Here is a 19,539-nt window from a genome sequence, read left to right on the forward strand (position 1 = left end):
TTAGCTTTCACTAATAGTGATAAATACAATTTCACAGGACAGCTGTTTGAACAAATTGTAACACAAAAACATGAAAACATGCTCACTGAGGATGACACGTAGTTTCTACTGCTGATGCATTGCAAAATTAAACACAGCTCACAGGATGGCATTTACACGACATTCATATATTTATTTATGTATATTTAATATCAGATTGTACACAATTTAGAATTTACAGGAACAAAAAATATCCACAAGAAATGTTTAATTATACACAATTACTTTTGGGGAAAATGTTTGCATTCAGACCAGGATGGATCCAAATAGCTGTTGCGTGACATCTTAACGAGAAGCTTCAGTGTTTAAATATGACAGGTTGCAATAAAATGCTAGCCAACCCCACAAGCCAATCAATATCAGCTATTTCAGGTGTCGTTACAATGTAATAATGTCCTCATGTTAGAAATGTGTGTATCTTAATTTAAGAGAAAGGTTCAGTGAAGTTTATTCTATTTATTAGACGACATAGAAATCATAATTAGTGAACAAATACAGACTCAGTAATACACCAAAGGTAAGGCAAAGTTCACACAAAGCCTGTCTTCTCAGTTGTCTGACTGTAGAAAAAGTGCTTATGAGAAGTGTTTCCATCAGTCAGTCAGACCAAACATTCTTACTGTTCACATCTTTTTGACTGGGCGAGATCTCAAACAACCTCTGTGTGCAGGTGGATCCATGACATTCAAACGTTTTGCCATAACATAACACAAACATTCAAAAACATGCCTTTAAGTAAAATAAATAAGTGGGGAAATATTGTATGTCTAATAGCAGTCTAAACTTTTAAAGCAATTATATTTTGAAAGCCAAATACATTTTTAAGTTTGGTGCTCAACATGCAGAGGGAAGCCTTAACAAACACGAAACTAACATTTCAAAAGTTCTCTTTTATGCACTGTTTTACCCACAGTGTTTCACCATATAATAATAAAGTTAAATATCCAAGTTTCTTCCAAGTAATCTAATTACTGTGAGGAGATACAGCTAATCTACCACCGACCAAAATACAGTTTTCATCACTGCAACTTGGGATTGCCCTCAGCAGCAAATCAGACAATAAATGACAAACTACTGTTACACCATTATGAAAATTACTTCTTTTCTTTTTTGGAAAACATGTCCTGTACGATGCACTTTTGTACATAAAAATCAATCCTATGGCCTTGGTCATACAAAGGCTTGTTGTCCCTTACAGGCAGCAAAAAGGATGAATTGCTTTAAGTTTCTCCTTTGTCCAACATCAATCCCTGGACACAAGACCGCTTTTAATAGGCTAACAGATCAAGGTCCTTTGAGAAACCCTCAGCACACCTAAAGTAATTTTAATAAATTGCATTCATCACAAAATAAAAGAATACATGTTAAAACTATTTTGAACTAATATTACACCAGTAAAATTATGCTCGTAAATTCTATTGACATGTAAAACATCACAAGGAAAATATATAATAAAAAAGTGAAGAAATGCAAAAGATTCAATGGAAGGTTTCTATTTGTACACCTTGTTTGCAAAATAGATAACTAAAATTCTAATAAAAGAAAGAAACAATATTTCTCTTAATCAGACACAATGCCCACCCTGTCTGCTGCTAAATAGTAGACAGCAATGAGTAACTGCATCATGCCGCGTCAATCTCTCATGACTACATGTCACCAAATGTTTGCCTCCTTCTACTTTACTACAAAAGTATTTTGCCCTTTTTGCTAATTTCTTGTCGAAAAATGAAAGAAAATCAAATTAAATTGAAAATTACATTGAATAACATACACATTAAAGCATCAGTGAAAACAAACTGTAAGCCTAATTAACAGGTCCACACACACAATACCACTGCATTTACATGGTATTGCAAAAACACGTAGATTTAATCCTAATGTATATGTCTTAAGTGGAATAGATTTTCTGAGTGTTTTTCCACACAAACCTTTTCAAATATACTTAATCATTGCATGCACAACTGTTTAGGCACTTGTAACCTTCGATTAATACAGTACTGACAAGTGACTGCAACATTAAGACTAACAGTTGAGACACTACTCAACACGCAACCCTCACAGGATCACAAGAGCTTTAGTTTGAATATGAGCAGCAGTAACTTCATACTCTTACTGAGCTGACTTTCATGGCTGTGGAGGCTATATCAACTTGAACAAGTGAAAAGTATTTACAGATCCATCAGTGAGTCAGCAATTGTCTTGAGCAATAATGCACATTTACTAAAGAGGTGTTAAATTAGAAAAACAAAATTGCTTTGAACGGATAAAACATTTCATTTCTCTCAGAAAAGACAGAAAACAATCTGTATATGTAATGCAAAGGCACACCAGGAGGTGGAGCACTGATCCATTACTCTGGGTGAAGTATAGAGGGACTCAGAGCATTTTTAAAGGGACATCCATAAACCTGCTGTTAGATTACATTTTTTTTATATACACAATTTTTTGTTAAGTTTAAAGTTAAATTAAGTGCTTTTCTCTTTGATTAAAAGTTAAATCTGGCACTAGATGAGCAATCATTATCATCAAAAACAAAACTTTCTTAGTTTAAATAACACATTCAATAAAGAATATGATGATGATAAAACTGCAATATAATCTACAATATAGGACGCCTTTACACCTGACATTAACAGGTACTGTCTACAGACTGAGAACTGATTAAAATATTTACATTATTTAAAACATCTCTGTTGTTTAGTTTTATGCCACTACTGCCAGTTTACTTCTCTGTAGCATCTATTGTATTTAAGTTTGATTGGTGGCTAAATGCACTCATAACCCTATCAGAATTAGTTTAGGAAACAAATAAATAATGCACATTGATCGTTGAAGGTGCATGTTAGCAGGTGCAAAGGCGTGTACAATAACAATCTCTCTGACACCTATTACAGTATAATGTAGAGGTTCATTATAACTGCCTGTAATGTATCATCATCATCATCATCATCATAATGTCAGATAAAGTCGGCGATGTTATCCACATGCAGCCTCTTGTATTTTGTGTGTATTGTTAACAGAATATTTACAGAACGGCTGCCCGGGACCCTTAACAGCAGCAACACGGCACTGGCTTCTGTTTCTGGCGGTTACTTGAGGATGATCTGTTTCGGAGGCAAAGACAAGTCACTGAGTAGTTTCACACAACAGGTATACTTTACAATCGCCTTTGTTACAAGACAAAGATTATTAAGGAACTCACTTCTCACTCTTAAGTGATATGAAAATACAAAGTTTAAGTGAAATGAACTTTATTCTCTTGATACATAGTTTTGTAAAAATGCGGCTTGACCTTGAAGCTAATTTAAGGTTAAAAGTTTTATTGATTTGCAAAAGTGATTTGGAACTGAAATTATAAGTTTTGATATTAAAAAATGTGTTTAAACAATCAAATGAATTATTTTACACATTGAATAAATTGTTTTATGCATTTTTAAAAACAGTTTTAACTATTTATCAGCTTCAAACCCTTTTTTTTTTCCAGTGTCAGACTTTTGACCGTGATTTTGTGTTGTGGCTGTGTATCAAAGGGGAGGGGTGCGTGTAGACTAGTGATTGAAAGCTCCTGTGTCACGTTGGTTACAAGTTTAAAATGAGCATTTTGGCTGAAGATGGTCACTGCTCCTTCACGGGATGCTGCCGGCACCAGCCACAGTTTCAGATTGTGCTATAATAGACTATATTGATGGGTCAATATTTGAAACATATTGATATACATACATGTGGGGAAAAAATTTACCCCTACAACAAGGAATACTGTTATCTGATTGGGTGGTAGGTTGCAAAAAAGCTATATTGAGATTAGAATCTCGCCCACCTTATTTAAACCTAATGTAAAAGAGTTCATAGCACCTGCAATATCAATATGTTACAAACATTCACTCATCAATATAGTCAATCATAGGATAATCCAGGAAACCATGTTTCTTACCTGTTGGCTGGTGCCAGCAGCATCCTGTAAAGGAGCGATGACCATCTTCCATCAAAATGCTCATTTTAAACTTGTAACAAATGTGACACAGAAGCTGTCAATCATCAGTCTACACCCACCTCTCCCCCTTCATACATGCCCACAACACAAAACCAGGGTTAAAAATCGGAAAATGATCAAATCAGATGTAAAATAAAAAAATAAACGTAAACTAACAAAAAAAAAAAAAAAATGAAAACAAATTTATTCAAAATAAAATCATTCTTTTGTTTTTTTTAAACAGTTTTTTTTTTACATTTTAAATATCAAAACTTAGAATTTCAGTTTCAAAAGACTTTTCAAATGAATAAAACTTCTGACTCTGACTTAGCCCCACACTTTTATGCCAGTGGTCATGACAAAGTTTAAATACTAACTTATCCGTATGTCCATATGACTTCATTCATTAAACATTAAAAAGACAACAGTAATCAAAGTAAAGAATACCAAATACTTTAGATTTACTCTCTCAATCCTAATATTAAATGTTTCAAACTAGCCAATTGAGGAAATGTGAATAATATTTTTTATTACACGAATAATAAAAATCTTATATTAAGACGTTGCACACAGAAAGTCAGCATAACCAATATCAAGAACTGTATGGTTAAGTCCTATATACTGTAGCTTGTGTTGGAAAAGACACTGACATCAACCAAAGCATAAAACATGCAATAGAGAATATAAGCGACACCACAGTTTGCAGATGGAAGAGCTAGAAATATGTTTTGTTTCTAAAGGAAAGGATGAGATGCAGCCTAGTTGGTCTACGAGGTACACGAAAGCTTAATGCTGCAATGCAAGCCGGGCATCTCTACGCTGATGAAGCAACTCCCCTGATTGAAAGATGAAGCACTTATTTAGAGCTCAAGGATTTATGACAGAAAGCTTTAAAAAGGAGCAAACCTGATTGGTTGGTGCTGTTGCTGCGTAGGGGACACTTGTGGCGGGAGTAGTTGCTGCAGAGACAGTAGCAGGCGTAGCACTGTACATCATGGGGACTTTTTCAGGAAGGGAACCATGAAAGCAATGAAAAGGGAGGTGGAGCATTATGGTAACCATAGCAATGTATCTCTCTCTCTTGCCAAGCAAATACAAAATGACATTAGCAGCAAGCCATCATTGGGTTAGACCAGCAGATGGCATGTGATCACACAGCAAAGCGAGACAGCAGGGGAAAAACATAAAAGGAGGGCTGATAAGAGATAAAATTAGGAAATCTGTCCATAATCTGGCATCCCACAAGATATGGCATGTAAAGCTATGCCACCAGAGGTGATCAATGTGTTTGTTTGTTTTGTTTTTTTAAATACAACATTTACAGAGTTTTACTATTAATACAAAACATTAAAGAGCATAAACTATGAGGTAAATCTATGGGATGCTGATCAAATTTCCTAATCACAATCCAGAATAAACCAAAAGTGCTTACATTTCTTTACTGTGCTTTGATTATTTAAAATAATTTTACAAGCATATATACATACAGGGCTCTGATCAGAAAGGCAAAAAATGAAACATAAAGCTAAAAATGTTTACTAAAAAACTAAAGTAATCTCTTGTTTTTTTCAGTTTTTGTTCTCATCCAGTTTCCTGGTTCAAAGGGTTGATTTCTCATCCGTTAATAGTAAGTATACTCTACCTTATCCAGACAAAGTAATGTATTCTTTACTACAAAAGGACATGGTTAAAGAAGAACATGGAGGAGGCACCTACCAATGCCATTAGCTGGAGTCATGCACAACACAGAACCTGTGTGATTTACAGGTGAAAAAAGAAAAGGTCTTTATCAAAATCGACATACATTAATATGGTCAATACTGGTGTAAGCCCATAAAAACAGATCTTTACTTTATTAAACAGGCCCATTGTGTTAATGCAGCATTGTTTTGTTCTGATGGATACAAGCTGAGTAACACAAAACTAGTGTTTTGTAGTTAGTGTTCACTAACTACAAAACAGGCGCATTAACATAGAATACATTTAAGAGAAATTTCTGCAAGCAAACAGACCTTTTCAAACCATACATTTACACTGGTCGCATTAGGTGAGGTGTAGGTGTATGGAGAGAAATTGCCTCAAAAAAGGTTACAAATATGTACAGTATGACACACAAGACCCCCCCCCCCCCCCCCCCCCCACCAAAAGAAAACAAAGGAAATCCCAATTTTACACCAGAACATGAACACAGCTTACATATATGGATCTGTGCAAAGCTGACCTTGTGAAATGTGTCTCAAAAGCCCACGTGTGCATATTAGGCGATTAGTTCACATGGTTTTGTAAGTGAGCGAGAGGGATGTTACGTGTAGTTTTAGACATTTGTATACACAGAAAATTATCCGATTTGTGAAGCTGAACTTAACAAATTGTGTGTAAATGATCAGTATTTAGTCAGGTTTAAACGTATGCATTTGTAAATCTTAGTTTACGCGTGTGTGTCATACTGTACACATTTGTAATTCTTTGAGGCAAATTTCTCCCCATATAGGTGTGTCTATGACCATGACTTGCCAACTGACATATAGCACACCTGTTGCCTTGAAGAACCTGCCCTGGTTGTTAAGAGGTCATCAATTTGCTTTGTAACCACTGCTTCAATCTTTAATAGTTTACTGGTTCTACTGGAGTAACTGAGAGCAACTGTTTTTCATAACAGTCTTACTTTTCGTAATATGAGTTTAACAAAGTTTAATTATAAGCTATGATAAAGCCAAGAATCTTGCAGTGACATGTTAAAAACCTGTTAGTGTAAGGATTAAGAGTCACACCCTTTTTTGAAAGCTTTGATATAACAGACCTGTTCACAAGGAGTGCTGCTGATCCTGCAAATTTCTTCAGTTAAGTAACAGTAATACATGATGTGATATTTGCGAACAATATCTGACGGCAATAAGCCCTGAGACAGACACGGAAATCTAGCTTAGCCATGGAGTCATAGCAGGTTTGGAAGCTCACCTGTGGGATAAAATGCTGCAGTGGGCTGCTGCAGAGTCTGTGAGCTGACCAGAGCCTGCTGGTAGTGCAACAAACTGGGGCTGAGGAGAGAGCCGGCCCAGCTGCTCTTCTCAAGAACTGGTCTCTTTGGTAGGGGTTGCAGAACACTATGGGGAAAGGCCTGGAAAGGGACAAGAGGCAATAAGACACTTCCCATATTTCTGTTACGCACACCTTTAAAAGGATATGTTAGTATTTATGTTTAAAAAATGATACACATGACTAAAATATAAAGATGACACAATGAAAAAAAAAACTACCACAGATATGACTGGTGTAATGTATTCACCAAAACTTATTTGACAACTTGAGCACTTAAAAATACCCATGCTGACAGATCATGTACAGAAGGGCAATATAAGACTTGAAGAAGCCGTAAACCCCAATGACAAAAATGAAAAGTTCTCACAGTACAATTAATAGCTACATGCAAAGCAAAAGGTGAAAGTACCAGGTCTACAGTTGCCTCGAGGGGTCGCTTCATTGCTTTGGCAGTCGACTGAGTCTTTTAATAGCAGGCAGCGAGCACATGATGGCAGTGGGCCAATGGGATTCAAGCGTATTAACATACAGGTAACAGCAAGCAGAGGTGCATCATGGAGGACAGCATTGTGGATAGGTGAGAAGGGGAAAACAAAACAAAAATAACCTGAATGTAGTATACCACATAAAACACAATATTCATGCACAGTAAGGACACATTAAACTAAAGATTCCTTAATTAGTAGGTCAACATGTACAGTTAATGAATCATTTTGGCAACAAAGACTTATAATAACAAGGGTGTAATAACCTTAAACTATACGTCAAGTTTGAGAACAATGCTTAAAATGAAAGGTATTAAAATATTAACAAAACCTACTATGCACACAAAAGGATTTTGGAACACGCTGGTTTTATGACTCCAAGTGCAGGATACTGATATAATGCACAGCAAGCACTTAACAGTTTCATAATTAAATGAAAGATAGCTTGGTTTTATGAAGGTAGCAAAGGCAGTACCACAAATCAAAAGTTAAAACAACCATGCACCTGATGTCACAAAGCACAGAATGTGGAGCTCCATTTACTGCATTCACACTAAAGCTTTTGAATTACAGATGTCTCCTTAACTTGTACAGTACATAAGAACAACTAACAACTTAAACTACAACCTAAATAAAAATGTATGGAAAAGAATTAACCATAAAAGATGATGTATGCTAGACATGATTTTTAAGTAGAATGGAGGCCAAAGAAGCATAATTTAGTGAGCCAATGTGGCTTTAATATTGCACTAAAGAAAAGATAATAGAAATTGTGAGAAGCCTGATTGTGCATTACATTTAAAGGCTATTTAATGATACTTAATGACGCAATTTAAAAACAATCCAAGAAAAATTGTAGCTGTAAGACTTAATGAAGAGGATCAATTTAAAATCGCTAAGACTATGTAAATCTGTGAGAGGAAGGTGTCAGATTCAACTGTCTGAAGTTTTACATAGGAAATCAATATTGTGACCTTTAAGAAGTTTTATTTAAAAATAAAATACTGGTGCATTTCTTTGATATTAAACTACTTCAGGAGTTGCTGCTTAAAGTTTTGAGAGGAGCTTCTATTCAACTTCACTGAATGTACCATTACAAATGCTTACAAATATGCAGCACTCCACATTCAGCAATTTCATAGACAGAACAATGATGAACACTTTATCAATCATCAGAAGGATAACACTCTGACTTACCACAGCTGCAGCTGCGGCTGCGGCCTGTGCTGCCACTGCTGTCTGATTGATTTGTTGTTGACTGGATTTGATTTTGGCCTGCAAGTGTGCAGGCGGGTGAAAATACTTGCACTTCTCCCTGGAACAGCGACTCTTGATGTAGTCCATGCAAACAGTGACAGTGTTATCCGTGGTGTCAATCATTGGGCTGTCACTGGGATGAGCAAAGCGGCAATCTGTCTCCCCTCTTGCACAGTTTCCTCGCTGAAACTCACGACACACCTGAGAGGAGCAAGAGGAGTTCAGCTTTTAAATGTGTAGCCAGATCATGTGAAACCGCATAAGCGCTAATGTATTTTTATGTGAAGTCACGCCTTGGTGTGCATGAATACCTCTAGTTTGTCTGAACGCTGAAGCTTCTGTGAGGGAGAAGAAGAGGAAGAGGAGGAGGAAGAGGAGGAGCACTGGACTGAGACAGGTGAGCTCCCTGGAACAAGAACCGGAGTGCTGGAGAGGATGTCTGAAGGAATGAGGCTCATTCCATGGCTTAATGGTGTCATGTATGAACCATAACCGAGACCAGCGTTTGTGCCAAGTCCCTGTGTAAATGTTGGCTATGAGGGAAGAGCATACATATTATGTGTGAGAATGCCATCCATCAACATCACACTGACTTAAAATTCCTCCTGAACCAGGACTTTACCACAGGCTGCAGGCTGGGTCCAGGGATCATGAGCTGCATCTGCTGGGCAAGCACGGCTGCTGCAGTCTTCTGATGGATGAGGTTGTTGCGCCCATTTATCTCTAACTGGGTTTTTAAGTGTGAAGGTGGATGAAGGTACTTGCAGTTTTCTCTTGAGCATCTGCCCTGCATTCAGAGAAATTATAAAGTGAAATAGAAGCATTTTCATTCATATCATAAAGAAATTTTACAATCTGATAGACTAAAAATGTTGCTGAATCAAAAGACTGAGAAAAAAAATGAATGTTTTGTTTTCATCAAAATCCTGTAAGATTGTCTCAAAGAAATGTAATCGTCAACATGTTTTTTCTCCACAGCTCTCCCACTCAGGCTCCACTGTCAGCGGTGCTGTGTTGCATGACGTGACAGCTAGTCGTGGCTAGAATAAAGCATTTTACATTGCAATGATGGATGTCAAAATTTTCTTGAGTCAGGCACAAGACTTTACTTGGAGTGCAGACAGTTAGTGTTGAAAAATGCAAAAGAATAAACTGTTGCAGATTATGTGTTGCATTACATCCTTTATTTAGACTCTCACAGATCAGATCAGAGCTGGTACTCAGAAGTGTTAATCAGCAGGTTAAATGATTTTTCCCATGAAAATTTCACAGACTACACAATTCTCAATCCTACCCGACCCACCTACTATCCAAAATCATTCACTGCACAGTCACTGAACATCAGCTTTGAATGCAACACTTGTGCAGCATATACTGTGCATTACAACATGCATTGGCTAATTACACAGGTTTTTTTTTTACTCATTTAGCCTTAACGGTGGTATATTTCAGCGGTTTGTTTTTAAGCCTAAATACAAAACCTGAAAAACCCTTTATTTATTTATTTTACCCTCAATATGAGCCAATCAAAGCCATCCCTGCCACTCAGGCATTTATATTAACCTAATAAGAGATGAGCGTTCTCTCTCCTATATATTCAAGTTCTCAGACTCATGTCTGCTCATTTAAATTTCTTCTGACATTCATTTAGATATATATTCTGAATACTGGTTATTAATTTGTCTTATCTATAAAGAAAAAATGTAGTACTCACAGAATGAACCAAACAAGGAGATACAACAACCAAGGAATGACTTGACTTTATATCTTCAGCATCTAGCCCTAGAAAATTTTCAGAAGTAATGCCTGCTGGTACTGAACTTTAGCCCTGATATATAACAAAAACGTATCGCCTACAATAAAACTGTAGAAACAGCAAGCAAAAGGAATCAGCTACATCTGGACATCAACAGTACTGTCGGGTGCTTTATTAGAAGCCACGAGGATCTACTTACAATACCAAAGAGTGTGCATATTCTTCAACATGATGACATCAATTGTGTTAGGATTCACTGGTGAATGGGAAAGTTAACAGTAATTGTTTTGACATGTCCTTCTCACTCACAACCCTGAATTGAACAAAAATCGTATGGCAACAACGTCAGCAGGAAAGCCAAGAGAAAAATACGAGGAAAACACGTCTCTGAATGGCTAGCTCTCACTAAGCAAACAAGGGCTCAATACTACAAAACATCATTGTAAACTTTGACATAGTTAGACAGAGTTCCTAAAAATTGGAAAAGCACAGCTTGACATTCATTCTCGAAATTCCAGTAGAAACTCTATACTCCCCTTAAGGTACCCTGTTGAAAAAACATTTTAGTCTGGCTCTGAATAAACTGCACATTTTATTTAGAGCAACAAATGAACATTTGTTAGAAAATCTTCAGCTAATTTGACAAATAAAAATCATAAATAAGGCATTTTAGGGTATCCTTTATCTCATGTAACAGTAAATTAAGTAGTTTTGATATTTGCTTGTTGGTCAAATAAAACAAGCACTTTACTTGTGAACAGGACAATCAGTTTAGATCATTTTTATATATGAATGTAATTTATTTATACTCTTTCTTGAGTTTCTTGAAATGTTCTATTCAAATCTATTATAATTATGATCATTAAATTTCCATATTAATCAATATGAAGGTAATGCAGATAGTTGCAGTTGTAGCTTTTCTTTTCAAAGCAGAGAGCTGTTCTCACCTTAATATTTTATGAGCAAAATGTAATACAATCTTTTACAAAGGAAATTACAGATTTCTGGCCGACTACTTTGCAGTAAAATAAATATTATGGAAACCTCTAATCACTTTGATAAGTTGAAAAGTGCTTGGTGCCACTTATCTACAACATAAAGCCAATGTCTGAACTAATAAAACCCCCCTTTCAGATATGCACCCAATTAATCTGTTGTTCCATTATTCTGTTGGCATCTGAATGTATCAATTAGATTTCTGAATGAAGACTCCGGTCGCTTTTTTAGCCAGCAGGCTGGACCTACCATACCAAAGAGGGATGATTAGTTTATGAAAAGGGAAGACGGACTGCAGAGTGGTGCAGCTCACCGACAGTCATAATAATCAAGATGAACAATAAATGTTTTTATATGAAGGAATGAAGTAGATTCATTCTATGAATGCATTCGGGCCCATGTCCACGGGAGTTACAGGCAAGCTATGTAAAAACTTGTAGCAAGGTGGTAAGGAGATGAGTCAACATGAGGATAGTCCTGGAGGCAAAGCTGGATTTTGGTGTGATGGTGAATGTGTGAGAGTGGATTAAGGATGCCCCCACCTCATTCAGGGCAACTGAGCAAGCAGGAGAATAAACTGACTGTAATCCATCTGGCTGCCAGATTTTTTTTCTTCTTCTATCACCTAAATCCTCTGGATAAGTGATTAGATTTTACCGTACAATCTTTGGGAAATAGTGGTATTACCCATGATTTCACAAATAGTAGAGCAATATGGGAAATGAGGCTGGATGCTTGGGAGGGTTAATGCACTGAAGGGCTCTGAGAATTCAATATTAAACTTACACCTGACTATACAACAGTGATGCTAACAGTTGATTTCTCTATTATCACCACTTAACATGGGAAATGAGCATGCTTGAATTTTTTCTAACCCAAGAAATAATTATTTTTCTTTCACTTTTATAAACTAATAACTGACACGTACTTCCAGCACTACATTATTAAGCATATAAGTAACTTACACAGTTACACTGCTAGCAAACAGCAACAAAATCCAGTTTTCCTTTTAGTCTTAGTTTACTTTCATACTCCTTTATACAGGGGCATTATTTTCTGACACTTAATAGAAGATCATTAATATGTCTTACCTTCAATGAGTCAAAGCAGGCTATGACTCTTCCATTTTCAATTTGGCAGCTCTTCGACGGATGAGCAAATTTGCATTCCTCATCACTGCGTGAACAGTTTCCTCGCTGAAACTGTCGACAAACTTCCAGAGTTAGCCATTTTGTGTCTCTCGCTGAAGAAATATTTAACGCCATGTCCAAAAGTTGTAACTTTAAAGCAACTTTTAAAAGTCACTCTTATTGTTGAAAGACTAATTCACCAGAAGCTGTAGCTTAATCGCAGCTTTTAGCTCTGAATACAGTCTGCTTCTTTGTTAAAACAACCAGATGACTCCCCCATCAGAAGGAGCAGAAAAATCAGATGACTAGCCAATCAAAGAAAAATTATCCTAGAAACAAGAACAACTGTGTTTTTTACAGCAAGAGACTGCAGTGTATACTCCACAGCCGAGAACGCCCACAGAGAGTGAACAATGATCTCAACACAGAATTGTTACTCTGTCGTATGTGCACTGGTCAGTAGCCTCCGTCTTGTTATCCTCTATTTTATGGCTTGAATTTCTCATTCTTTTAGGTGCTGAAAGTGTGCAAACCAGCGACAAAGGGCTTGAGCTGAGGTATCCTGTGTTGGTGCATGAGACTGCAACTTAAAAAAGAAGCGAGGGGCAGCAATGTACATGAACCAACTTCAGGTCGGAGATATCTTCTCAAAGGCACTATCTGTTTGTAATCTGAAAGAAAAGAAAACAGGGATATTACTGAAATTAAACTTAATTGTGATTACAGCATCATTAGTCTGTTCAGTGGGCATATTAAGATACGTTAAGATGTTATGTAAAATATGAGAACAAACTCCCCACAGAAAGACAGGTTCGAACCCAGGACCTTCTAGCAGTGAGGTAACCACTGCACCAACATGCCCCCATGACGATAGTGCAGAGCAGACAATTCACATTGTTAGAACTCCTCTGTAAGTAATAAAAGTTCAGCTCATACAAAGCTGTCAGCGTTTTATCAAGAAAAGAGACTTTGCACACACCTGCAAATCACTCACCACCTCACATCTGTTCCTGTCTTTATTTAAAGCCATTAGTCTGCCTCCTCTATAAACTGAATTACAATGAAGTGGCAGATGCCATCCATTTAAACTCATACAACTACACAAAATAGGTTTGAATCAGCAAAGCACAAGTCATACATTTTGCAATCAGGCATAAAAAAATCCGTTTATCTTTCACCATGGAGCTCCTTCTCATCATTTCGTGGGAAATCCAAAGGGAATACAGATGTTTTATGCCTACACATTTCACTCTTTTCCAGGTTATGCTGCCTAAATAAAAGCATTAGCATTTTATAAAGGCACCAGATCACACAATCAGAGTTTTGCTGAAACACGGTTATGACACATTTGCATCAAAGTTTGTTCATCAGGATCCATTAATTGTACTTTATAAGAGTCATACAGTTATTGCAGCCAATTCATTTTTTTCTACTTCTCTATGTACTGCTAAGCTGGTTGGGAGTCAAACACAAACTGCGTAGTCAGACCTGCAACTACACAGGAAGTTGCTGAGCAGACAGAAAAGGTGGACAACTCATGAGCTGATTAAATCTGCATGATTTGATTTTTTTTAATCCTACTAAAATCAACTAAAGCTATCAGTAAATACTGCACTCCAAAAGCTGTTTTGCTCTGCTGCTCTTCCTTTTCTTTTGCAGCAACCCTTGGTCTAACAGTACGCTGCAGCAAATTCCTTTAGGCGCAAGTCAGGAAACAGAGCAGGAAAACCGACCTCTCTCACTTCATTCGGCACTAAAATGCTTGTTCTTGTTTCCTGGAATCTAGGCTGGAGATACAACTTTCAAGCTGCTGACTTCTAAATATACTGACAAGAAAAAACAACTCTTACCCTTCTTTCTGTCCCATGGATTCAGTGACTAAAGATTTTCTCTTCACAGCAAGAAAAACAGACTCTCTGCCAGGCTCTGACTAAAACATTTCCAGCCACCCCCTTCCTGTCTGGGAGCTGGCCTCTGGGAAGACCCTCCCAGTTAGAAATTGTCCAATAGGGAACAAGAATCTGATCTGCCATGTGAAACTTCCTGTTGACCATTTATTTATGATTACAATCTGATTACTTGGAGAACGTGGAAATCAACACTTGATCCATGCCTCCAGAGTTTGCTGCTGCAGGGATGAACAATGATGCATGTGAAATAAATTATTTTGCAAGCTTGCACAAAGCTTCTGCACAAACATGACTACAGAGCATGCAGCCCATAAGTGTATATCCTAAACACTCTTTACAGTTAATTATCATAAATACAGGCCTGAGTTATTAGCTCCATACCTTGGATTAGGTGCAGGTCAGTATGCTGGTATTAAAAACCCGTAATAACCCAATGTAAATAGAAATACGCCTTTTTTGTTTTGTGTGTGTTATCTTTCAGTTCTAATTGTAACATTTAAATAATTTCAGCATCCTTCTCAGTTCAGGGGTGTAGCCACTTACTGCTGACAATATGATGGATGGCGTTGTCTTAATGGCACTTCCGAGTATCCCAGGTAGGAATCATTTTGTCTACTTTTTTAAAAAAATGTAGTCATTTTCAGAGTAAACGAGGAAATGCACATAAGAAGCACCGCTGTAGGTGTACCATAACAACAAATACAATCATATTGTGTCACTGTAATTCGATTAAAAGCTGTAAGAAAATACTTTAAGGCTTACTAGTACAATGGCAGTCAACTAACTGCCACTATTTTGTATCACGCAGTTTTATTACCACAGTTTGAGACTGCTAGGATGCTTAAGTGTCAGCTTTACAACCCAATCAGAAATACATTCACATTAACATGCATTAGCTTGCATTAGCCACACTGGTAGCAGAAAGACAGGACCTGCTTACCTCATCATCACGAACGAGCTGCTTCCCAGAGGATACGACAATCACGCACCAGCTAGGACAACGGCAACCCAACTAACGAAAACAATATGTCAAGTGTTCCCGAAATTTCCTCTCAATAGCCTCTTTATTTCTCGCCCTGTTCTGAGAATTACCGCTCGTTATTTCATCCACGTCTCCGACCTAATTTCTTTAGTTTGTAGCGCTGCACAGATTTAAGCAACAAGCTTTTGACAGCTTACTGTACGACCGTCAGTTCAGTGTGATAAAGGGGTGTCCCTGGGTGCGATGCGAAGGCTGAAAACAGCCATTAATTCAGCATATGACGTTTCAACCGAGCGTAAGGCGTAATTTATTGTATAGAGATATTTCATACATTAAGTTGATTTCTAAAATAATAATATAGTGGGAAAAAGTAGGCATTCTTTAACTTCTATTTTCTGACACCCACCCTACGTCCGCAAAGTGGTACGATCCACACGAGTGCCAGTAGGCTAAAAGGGCAAGGGTTTGCTTGTTACCAAGGGAACAGCAATAAAACTATGTGAGTTTTGTGGATTATGTTCATGAGAGCACTCGTTCCCACACAAATATAAACAAATTAACGAAGAATGTATATATATATTTTGAAAAAGGCATTGGAAAGTGAGAATTTAGCAACAAACAAAAACTTTACAAATATATATGTGTGACGTCTTGTCCATTTATTTGGAAGAAAAGTAGTTATAAAAATATAATTTGTACAAGGTATTAAAAACCTGTATATGTATATTACTAATATGAAGCAGATGCAGTAGCATGCAATCTCACAGGTCTGCTCAAGGTCAAATACGATGGATGCTAACCGAGATAGGATGTCAGAGAGGAAATGGAGGGAGACAGAGCAGAGACCATCATTTTGCTATAAAGTCAAATATTTATACTATAGAGATATAAAAAATGCTTACTCTGAGTCCAGACATGGTGCTTGTGCTGGACTTTATCACTGGCACATGTATGCCAATTTTCTACTTGTCATATTATTTGTAAAAACAAAACAAAACAAAACAAAACACACACACACACACACACACACACACACACACACACACACACACACACACACACACACACACACACACATTTATATATGTGTATATATGTGTATCTATCTATCTATCTATCTATCTATCTATGTACATATGTACATATGTACATATATATATATATATATACATATATATATATATATATGTACATATATATATATAGATATAGATATAGATATATAGATATATAGATATATAGATATATAGATATAGATATATATATATAGATATATATCTATATATATATTGGTGGTATTCAGCGAATGATGGTGTTTATAGAAAGCATATTGTTAGCAGCAGATTAAAAGTTGCATATGTTTAATTTTCGGTTAATCATGATTATTTCTTCTATCTATCAATTCTTTTATCATTAACAGTTTATTATAAGATAGTTACTTTTCAAAGTCATATTTCTATTTTTATTGCGTATATTGTCATTTAGCAGCCCGTTTCATTCTTAATTTGTTTATGCACCTTTAATTGTTGTTGTGTTTAAATATATTGTTTTTCTTTCATAGCCTTGTTTTGTTAGGTTTGATTGTTTTACACCTAAGGACATGGAGACAGACTGTTTTTTTAAACAGAAAATATAACCTAAAATATATAAAAATGTTCATTTTAATTCTTGAAATAGAACAAGTAACCAGTTAGTAATTGAATGTATAAATAAATATTCTAATTATATGTCAGATAGATAGATAGATAGATAGATAGATAGATAGATAGATAGATAGATAGATAGATAGATAGATAGATAGATAGATAGATAGATAGCACCTGTGGCAAATTCAACATTTTTTCTAGTAGCTGTCATAAAACAAAACAGTCATGAATAATTGACTCTTTTCTGTTTCCCCAGTCTTTTTGAGGCTTTAGCTCAGCCTTATCTGATTTGTCACACTGACACATCTCAAACTGGAGATGTGGCATGAGGAAAGGTCACCATATTGCTCTCTTTGGGGAAAATGTCAGTGCCATGGTGAATCATTTTAAAAACAACCGATGCTTTCATTCATTTGAACTGGACACTTTTTTTTGCCCCTTCACATTTTTGTTATATATTGTTATTAGGTACGACTCTGCAATATGTGGCTTTGGTGCAAAATGTTGAATTGTTTTGTTTCAGATGTCCCATGCATTTCAATGGATTTTTTTTTACTGTTATTTAGCTGTCAGTAGAATAAATAAGTATCCACTTTTCTCTGTACATCAATCTGCTTAAGTCTCTCTTCCAATAACAAAAACATCTATTTGAACATGTATCTCAATACTAACTGTGCACCTATTAAACACATTCTTATGGCCAACGTACAAGCTGATTTCATTATAACAAAACATCCAAAACATTACCCAACTCTCATGCTTGCAGTATCCGGGTACCAGTAAAGGTCCTACAGGGACAATGCACAAATATTCATACAGGGAGTGCAAAATTATTAGGCAAGTTGTATTTTTGAGGAATAATTTTATTATTGAACAACAACCATGTTCTCAATGAACCCAAAAAACTCATTAATATCAAAGCTGAATGTTTTTGGAAGTAGTTTTTAGTTTGTTTTTAGTTTTAGCTATTTTAGGGGGATATCTGTGTGTGCAGGTGACTATTACTGTGCATAATTATTAGGCAACTTAACAAAAAACAAATATATACCCATTTCAATTATTTATTTTTACCAGTGACACCAATATAACATCTCCACATTCACAAATATACATTTCTGACATTCAAAAACAAAACAAAAACAAATCAGCGACCAATATAGCCACCTTTCTTTGCAAGGACACTCAAAAGCCTGCCATCCATGGATTCTGTCAGTGTTTTGATCTGTTCACCATCAACATTGCGTGCAGCAGCAACCACAGCCTCCCAGACACTGTTCAGAGAGGTGTACTGTTTTCCCTCCTTGTAAATCTCACATTTGATGATGGACCACAGGTTCTCAATGGGGTTCAGATCAGGTGAACAAGGAGGCCATGTCATTAGTTTTTCTTCTTTTATACCCTTTCTTGCCAGCCACGCTGTGGAGTACTTGGACGCGTGTGATGGAGCATTGTCCTGCATGAAAATCATGTTTTTCTTGAAGGATGCAGACTTCTTCCTGTACCACTGCTTGAAGAAGGTGTCTTCCAGAAACTGGCAGTAGGACTGGGAGTTGAGCTTGACTCCATCCTCAACCCGAAAAGGCCCCACAAGCTCATCTTTGATGATACCAGCCCAAACCAGTACTCCACCTCCACCTTGCTGGCGTCTGAGTCGGACTGGAGCTCTCTGCCCTTTACCAATCCAGCCACGGGCCCATCCATCTGGCCCATCAAGACTCACTCTCATTTCATCAGTCCATAAAACCTTAGAAAAACCAGTCTTGAGATATTTCTTGGCCCAGTCTTGACGTTTCAGCTTGTGTGTCTTGTTCAGTGGTGGTCGTCTTTCAGCCTTTCTTACCTTGGCCATGTCTCTGAGTATTGCACACCTTGTGCTTTTGGGCACTCCAGTGATGTTGCAGCTCTGAAATATGGCCAAACTGGTGGCAAGTGGCATCTTGGCAGCTGCACGCTTGACTTTTCTCAGTTCATGGGCAGTTATTTTGCGCCTTGGTTTTTCCACACGCTTCTTGCGACCCTGTTGACTATCTTGAATGAAACGCTTGATTGTTCGATGATCACACTTCAGAAGCTTTGCAATTTTGAGACTGCTGCATCCCTCTGCAAGATATCTCACTATTTTTGACTTTTCTGAGCCTGTCAAGTCCTTCTTTTGACCCATTTTGCCAAAGGAAAGGACGTTGCCTAATAATTATGCACACCTGATATAGGGTGTTGATGTCATTAGACCACACCCCTTCTCATTACAGAGATGCACATCACCTAATATGCTTAATTTGTAGTAGGCTTTCGAGCCTATACAGCTTGGAGTAAGACAACATGCATGAAG

General features: G+C 36.9%; 1 protein-coding gene across 3 annotated transcripts; it reads right to left on the reverse strand.

Annotated features, from left to right (window-relative positions):
- Positions 1 to 148: 148 nt before the first annotated feature.
- Positions 149 to 15,772, reverse strand: LOC309691123 (muscleblind-like protein 2a). Of its 3 annotated transcripts, XM_082508677.1 has the most exons (11): positions 15,523 to 15,772; positions 14,523 to 15,197; positions 12,634 to 13,343; positions 9,413 to 9,577; positions 9,102 to 9,323; positions 8,731 to 8,991; positions 7,458 to 7,511; positions 6,968 to 7,127; positions 5,726 to 5,761; positions 4,916 to 5,010; positions 3,015 to 3,143 (listed from the first exon to the last, which is right to left on the reverse strand). In XM_082508677.1, the coding sequence occupies exons 3-11, from the start codon at positions 12,805 to 12,807 to the stop codon at positions 3,129 to 3,131; spliced, it is 1,182 nt and encodes a 393-aa protein (XP_082364803.1). In that variant the 5' UTR covers positions 12,808 to 13,343; positions 14,523 to 15,197; positions 15,523 to 15,772; the 3' UTR covers positions 3,015 to 3,128. The 3 variants fall into 3 exon arrangements, with proteins under 3 accessions (XP_082364802.1, XP_082364804.1, XP_082364803.1); XM_082508676.1 differs by lacking the exon at positions 4,916 to 5,010 and having other exon boundaries at positions 149 to 3,143; XM_082508678.1 differs by lacking the exons at positions 4,916 to 5,010; positions 7,458 to 7,511 and having other exon boundaries at positions 149 to 3,143.
- Between the last annotated feature and the right edge of the window lie 3,767 nt (positions 15,773 to 19,539).

Source organism: Aulonocara stuartgranti (genome assembly GCF_965226115.1).
Source record: "Aulonocara stuartgranti genome assembly, chromosome: 16".
Taxonomy (NCBI): domain Eukaryota; kingdom Metazoa; phylum Chordata; class Actinopteri; order Cichliformes; family Cichlidae; genus Aulonocara; species Aulonocara stuartgranti.